We start from the raw sequence: 6,696 nt of genomic DNA on the forward strand, positions 1-6,696 counted from the left end.
TATGAATTTCAAAATAATATCTCTTAAGATTTTGCAATTACCTTTTACTATCTAGAAACTTTTTGCAAAAGTGGAACTTGAATCAACGAAAATGGTAAAGCTAATGACTAGCTGCAATCAGAAAATAAATTCAACATTATCAAATTAAAACAAGGGAAAGAGAGCATAAGTCACAAATCTTCTCACCATCCATCATTCCGTGATAATGCCAACTCAAGTGTCCTAGTGGGCCACTTTAGTGGGCAATAATTTCTCACTTTTGTAACATATATATATATATATATACACACACACATCTGATATGATAAATAATGGCACTTTTCAATCTCTTTCCTCCTTTTATATCAGAACTCAACAAGACTTTCATATGTGTCAATTCATAGTAAGCTTGAACTTTTCCATGCCCCCAAGTCTTTAGGCTATCAAACTGTCCCTTGAAGGAAGAAGCACCAGTACAATGCACTAGGAACCAGCACTAAGGAATTTGTCCTAATTAGGTCACCATGACCTAAGAATTTTAGGTGAGGGTACGTTGGACACCAATTTGATCGCTCACACCATACATGAGTTGAACTCTCGTATTCATATATCAGACATGCATACTCCAACAGACTAATACACAAGTAAGAAAGGCTGTCATTTCTTCCAAAAATCAATATAATTTTTATGTTCTTGATCGCTACAGACACAAAAGAGTAAAGGAAAAAACAAAAAAAATATCAATACAATAACATACAACATGACTCGTATCAATAACTTAACAAAATGTGGAACAGAGAGAGTGACGTGGCAGTGCAAATCAGATTCAAGAAGCCGTAGATACCTTGACAGCCTTGAACGCAGGGTGAAGCAAGCCGAGCTCGTCCTTCACTTCAAGCGGATTGCTGGTCTCGTTCCTCACCCTCTTCACTCTCCTACTAGCTAGGGACTTGTGCGTGAACCCATAAATCTGAAGAATCTGATTGTCACCGAAGTTGTACGCCCGGTCCATTTGCCTCAAGCATCTCTCCACTGGATAATCCCCAAACTTCCCGCAAGGCTTGCAACCAACAAAATGGGTCACCAGCGGCCACCGGTGGTCGCCGAGTCCAGGATGGTAGTTCTCGATCATCTCCTCATACCTATCGACCAGAATCCCCCAATAACCGTGGAGATAATACGCGCTTTCTAGATAAACTTTATCTCCCCACGTACTCCTCTCCTTCATTAACAAATACACCATTGCGGACTGATCGTCGGCCTCGAAGACCGGCCTACCTTTGAGCTCTCTGGTCAGTATCTTACCGGCCTCGTCTCTTATTTTTCCCTTTGGACCCATCGGGGCCCACGCGTCGAGAATATCCAACGACCACTGACAGTTCCTTAACAGAAAGCTACCGGTGTTCAAACCGATCCAGTTTTTCTCGTCGTACACCATCTCGTTCCAACCGTGCATAACGAAGTTGTGGTCTTTGTAGCGCTCCCAGGGGACCTCGAACGCCATGTCGGTGAACATTGCGTCACTGTCCATCCACCAGAGGAACTCGATTTCGGGGTGCGACAGCAGGAGCTTCCGAATCAGTGGAAGTTTAGCCCAGAAACCTGCCATCTCGGCATCAAGAAGCGCCATGTTGTAGAAAACCTCGATCCCATGTAGCCTGCAGTAATCAATTTTGTTCTTGATGGCCTTCAATAGGTAATGGTCGCCGACCGGGTTTTCGCAAGGTTTTGGGGAAGACCCGGTGACCAGGAGGACCCGGGGCTTATTGGGTCTGATGAAGTTTGGGAAATCCGGGTTGTTTTTCAGCCACTCGGCTCTCCGTTCGTCCCAGTCAGAGATCTTCGGGCCGAGACTGTATTGCTTGTTAGGGTCGGGCTTTTCCTCGGGCTCTTCGTCCACGAGGATTTTTGAAATATCGAACGTGGCGTAGTTGTTAGATTGGTCGGACTCGGAGTCGGGCTGTGCCTCCTCGAGCACGCGGTGGGGCTCGACCCGCCGGCCGCGCGAGTAGAGGTGGCCTCGGATCTCGTTGAAGTCCTGCTCAGGGGTGCCGAACTTGCCGGCGCCTATGGTCCCTCGTAGGACGACCACGGTGAGGAAGAGGCAGAGGAAGGTGACGGTGCTGTGCCGAACCGCGCGCTGGATCTGGCGGACTCGGCGGATTCCCAAGCACCGCTCCAGCATTTTCCGGATTCGAGTTGCCGAGTTGAACCGGCGGGCGACGCGACCGACTCAGACAAAACAAGAAATGGGGAATCCAACAAAAGAGCTTCAGGATCTGGAGATGGAAGGTCTGGTTGTCATCGAAAACGAATTTCACAATGGCTGGATTAATGAGGCGTCGGTGGAGCTAAAGGAGGAAGGAAGGAAGGAATGATGGAAAAGGCACAGAACAGAAGGGACGAGGAAAGGAAACGAAAAGCTAGTGTGTTCCGTTCCGACACCTTTGTTTTTATTGCTGATTTAAATTTACCTGGATAAATAGTTTCTTTGTTATTTTTAGGACTAATAATTGCGATATTCTTCACGTTGATATTATATATATAAATATAATAAATGTAACGCTGACTACATTTGGAAGATTGTTAGACAAAAGGGCATTATTATAGGGTAAAAAGGGTTATTTAGCTTGGTGGGTTTTGGAGAGAAAAAGCTCTTCCAATTTTTCTCTGCTTCTGTCCTAAAACTTGCATCTTGGAGCCCAGTTATTTAATAAGAGGTCCATCTTTTATTTACAGTAAGAGTGCCATACATTAAAGTTTTTGCTTTAAAGGGCTATTTAAAAATATTTTGCTGACAATGACAATTTGTTAAGAAAAATGCTAAATGCATTTAAGAAAAAATTATAAAAAACTTAATTTTTCACATGTTATTTATTGATTTACTGAAAATCGTAAAATTTGAAATTTAAAAGAAAACTAACAAAACAAATCTTATAAATAAAAGTAGTAAAACTGTAAGTACATTTAGCATTACTTATTTGTTAATAGTGTAAACCAAAATGCAGACGGACTAAGCATTGATCAAGATCTCTCTCAATACCATCTAGTCAATTTGATCAGTGTTGGAAGAACCCTTCAAAAAATGAAAGATCCTAGGCCGAAACAATAATTCATATAGGATTTGTGAGAAAGGTCATTCCCAGTGTCGGGCCAAATCACACGGGCTCAGCCCATGAGGCACCAATGGGTTTCAAGATAGCTCGATAGTAGGGAATCGGTATGAAATGATAGGATGGGCCGGGCCCGAATGGCGAGGTCAGTCTAGGAGGCCTAGAAAGGAGCAATGATGTATCATGCACGAAATGTGAGCCACTCAGTTAGAAGGCCTGACATCTCTACTGGTTGACAAGCCATAAACGCAAGGACAGGAATGGCCATTGCCCCAGGTTACCGATGGCTGGGCAGGCATGGGGCGTGGGCGCACCAAATCAAGACCACGCTGCATTTAATGAAGGACGAGGTGAACATGCCACTACCTGCAGACAAATCCATCGAAGTGGCCACGATCAGACATGGCAAACCTGTTGCATGGTAGGAAGTTGGTAGACGACACAACCTGGGTACGGTGTGGCAGAGCCATGATCGACCCAACAAGAACCACCACCACTAGGTATATATGCCCCACCCCCCCAGGGGTTTGGGGCTCTTAGATTTTCTCCTTCTAAATTTCCCACAAACGAGTACTGACTTAGGTATAAGAGATATTTCTCACCACCCTGGCCCTGACTTCTTGCGAGAAGTGGAGGATATATGTTGACTTCACTAACCTAAACAAGGCTTGCCCAAAGGATAGCTTCTCCTTGCCTCACATCGATTTGATAGTCGACTCAACAACGGGTCAACCACTGCTCAGTTTCATAGATGCTTACTCAGGCTATAACTTGATCTAAATAAGCCTGGACAAAGAAGAGAAGATGACCTTCATCACCAATTGAGGACTTTACTACTACAAGGCCATGTCGATCGAGCTAAAAAACGCTGGCGCCACAAACTAGTGGCTGGTCAAACGAATGTTCAAAGAACAGATTGGTCGAAATTTGGAGGTATATGTAGACGACCTACACATCAAGAGTAAGAGACCCGAGCAACATTTGTCTGATCTACATGGGGGTTTTCGTAGTATTACGATGCTACAAGATGAAGCTCAACCCACTACAGTGCACATTCAGAGTGGACTTGGGCAAGTTTTTGGGCTTCATGGTCTCTGAACAGGAAATCAAAGCCAACTCGGAGAAAGTTGAGGCAATAGTGGGGATGCCTTCGCTCACAACCTTCATAAAGTGCAAAGGCTTGTAGGGTGAGTGGCGACCTTAAATCGCTTCATCGCCCGATTGATCGATGTCTTCCTTTCTTTAAAGTTCTAAAGAAAGCATGAGAGTGAGATGATTGCGACAGGCATTCCGGGAATTAAAGGAATACTTGGCCCATCAATTAAATTCTCGACACTTTTTGTACACGCCTATAATTTGCAAAGAAGAGAGATGTAACGTGCACACCCGTTACAATTTAACTGAACAACATGAAATTTGGATGAAAACATGTAAACAGTAATATATATATATATAAATTTACAAACTAGTATAATTATAATCAAAATGAAGTGAAAACGTGATGGTTCACACCAAGATACAATTAGATGCTAGATAGGGCGGGGAACACTGCATTTATTTAAATCACATGGCTTGCTTCTTGTTGTCCATGTGCAAGTTTGTGATGTTCGGTTTAACAACTAATATCTTTCCAGTGAGATAAAGGGTGGCCAGTCGTATTAGTATTACGCTCCGAATGCAAACAAATTTGTTTGACTGGGTACTGTAGATTAACGCGTGCCAAACGGTGCATGGCATATGTCGCTTTCTAACACATCTTGGGCAACAGCCCATACCTTCTCAAACTTTTCTTATAACAAAAATTCGATATGCAGTGATCTTTGTCTATTTCTTACAAACTCTATCAACATAATTGATTATCTTATTTTTTTAATAAAAAATAATTATTTTAACTAATTATATCAATAAAATGTATAAAAAAATACGTAAAAATGACTATATATAACAGAATTCTTCACATAATAATCACAATCTCCAATAATTTTATATCCAAATATTGTTACAACTTAGAAAAATACATATAGAGCAATGAAATATTTATTATTATTTGTATAAATTTTTTTGATAATATTAAATGCTTAATAAATAATATAGAATTTACTTTACGTGTCGATATCCCTTTTACTTGAAACTCTTAAATTAGGATGATAACTTGAGAGCATATATTTTCACAAATAAAAAAGATGATCCCAAAAAGCTCTGAAGAAAAACTTAAATTCTTTTATCGTTTGCATGAGAATATGCCTAATTCTCATGACATATTTTTTTTGTCTAACCACTTTTGTTCTTGTTTTTATTGTAAATTGAGATTCTCTGATCTATTTGTTTGTTAGATACGTTATTAAATATTTACGTGAAAAAAATATATGTAAAATAAAAAAGATAAAAGATAATGAAAAAGAGTCATGCATGCTATATAAAGGATGGATGCAATCAAATAAAGGGGGACACGTAAGGCTAAAACAAAGAAATGAAAGAGATTAATTAATATATTTGAAATTTGAGAAAAATAAATAAATAAATAAATAAACATAAAATGACATGTGATGAGGGTTTGAAACCTTGAATCGAAATTATGAAATTATAATCGAATTAAAGAAATGCCAATAAACCAAAATTAATTGCGACCCAAATAAAGGGACTACAAAAAGGTCACCAAAATGTACATTTTGGGATCAGAATGTAAATTCCATCCAAAGCTAGACACAAAATTTAGAGTGAAATGAGGTACAGAACAAGGATAAATAAGAAGTATATATGTTATATCGAGAAGTGTAATAGATATAAAAAGATCACATAAAAATAAATTCATAAACTGACATTACTTTATATGATACGTTATAACTATTTTATAATCTAACGTAACACATTAAACTATATTAATTTATAGATTTATTTTCATCAACTGTATTTGTGGATAAATCATATATCTTTTATACCCGTTAGTACCGTAGTAAAAGTATTGAAGGAAACAGAATTCAAATACATTCGACGACAAATAGACACCCTCATAACTCATAAGGACTTCCCATGTCCGAAATAATATACCACACATTCAGACACGCACGATAAACTATTTCAATACAATGTCTCATGAAGAGAAATATTAATTAAAAGGTAGTGCTACTATACCTCTTAAGTTTGCCTACTTGGTCTACTCCATAGTGCAAATTATACTTTTTTTTTTCTTTTTTTGCTTTTTATTTTAAACATTTTAAAAATATTTCAAACATTTAAAAAAAAAAAACACCAATACACTAAGGCCCCGTTTGGATAGTGAGATGAGATGATATTGTTTTAGATGAAAATTGAATAAAATATTGTTAGAATATTATTTTTTAATATTATTATTATTTTAAGATTTTAAAAAATTAAATTATTTATTATATTTTGTGTGAAAATTTGAAAAAATTATAAAAATAAGATGAGATGAGATGATATCGTTTCTATATCGAAATAGGATTTGATAGTTATTTTCTTACCATTAATTAAAAAAAATTAAAATATAAAATAAAATACTTCAGCAGTCAAATTGAGTGACAAACTGAAGGGTCATAATATCATTTTTCTTAATTAAACAATATGACGGTTCCACTTTATCACA

At 38.3% G+C, this 6,696-nt stretch overlaps 1 protein-coding gene across 1 annotated transcript; it reads right to left on the minus strand.

Annotated features, from left to right (window-relative positions):
- Positions 1–368: 368 nt before the first annotated feature.
- On the minus strand, positions 369–2,457 carry LOC108995068 (xyloglucan 6-xylosyltransferase 2-like). Its single transcript, XM_018970569.2, has one exon. The coding sequence runs from the start codon at positions 2,162–2,164 to the stop codon at positions 806–808; it is 1,359 nt and encodes a 452-aa protein (XP_018826114.1). The 5' UTR covers positions 2,165–2,457; the 3' UTR covers positions 369–805.
- Between the last annotated feature and the right edge of the window lie 4,239 nt (positions 2,458–6,696).

This window comes from Juglans regia, chromosome 7, assembly GCF_001411555.2.
Source record: "Juglans regia cultivar Chandler chromosome 7, Walnut 2.0, whole genome shotgun sequence".
NCBI classification, from domain to species: domain Eukaryota; kingdom Viridiplantae; phylum Streptophyta; class Magnoliopsida; order Fagales; family Juglandaceae; genus Juglans; species Juglans regia.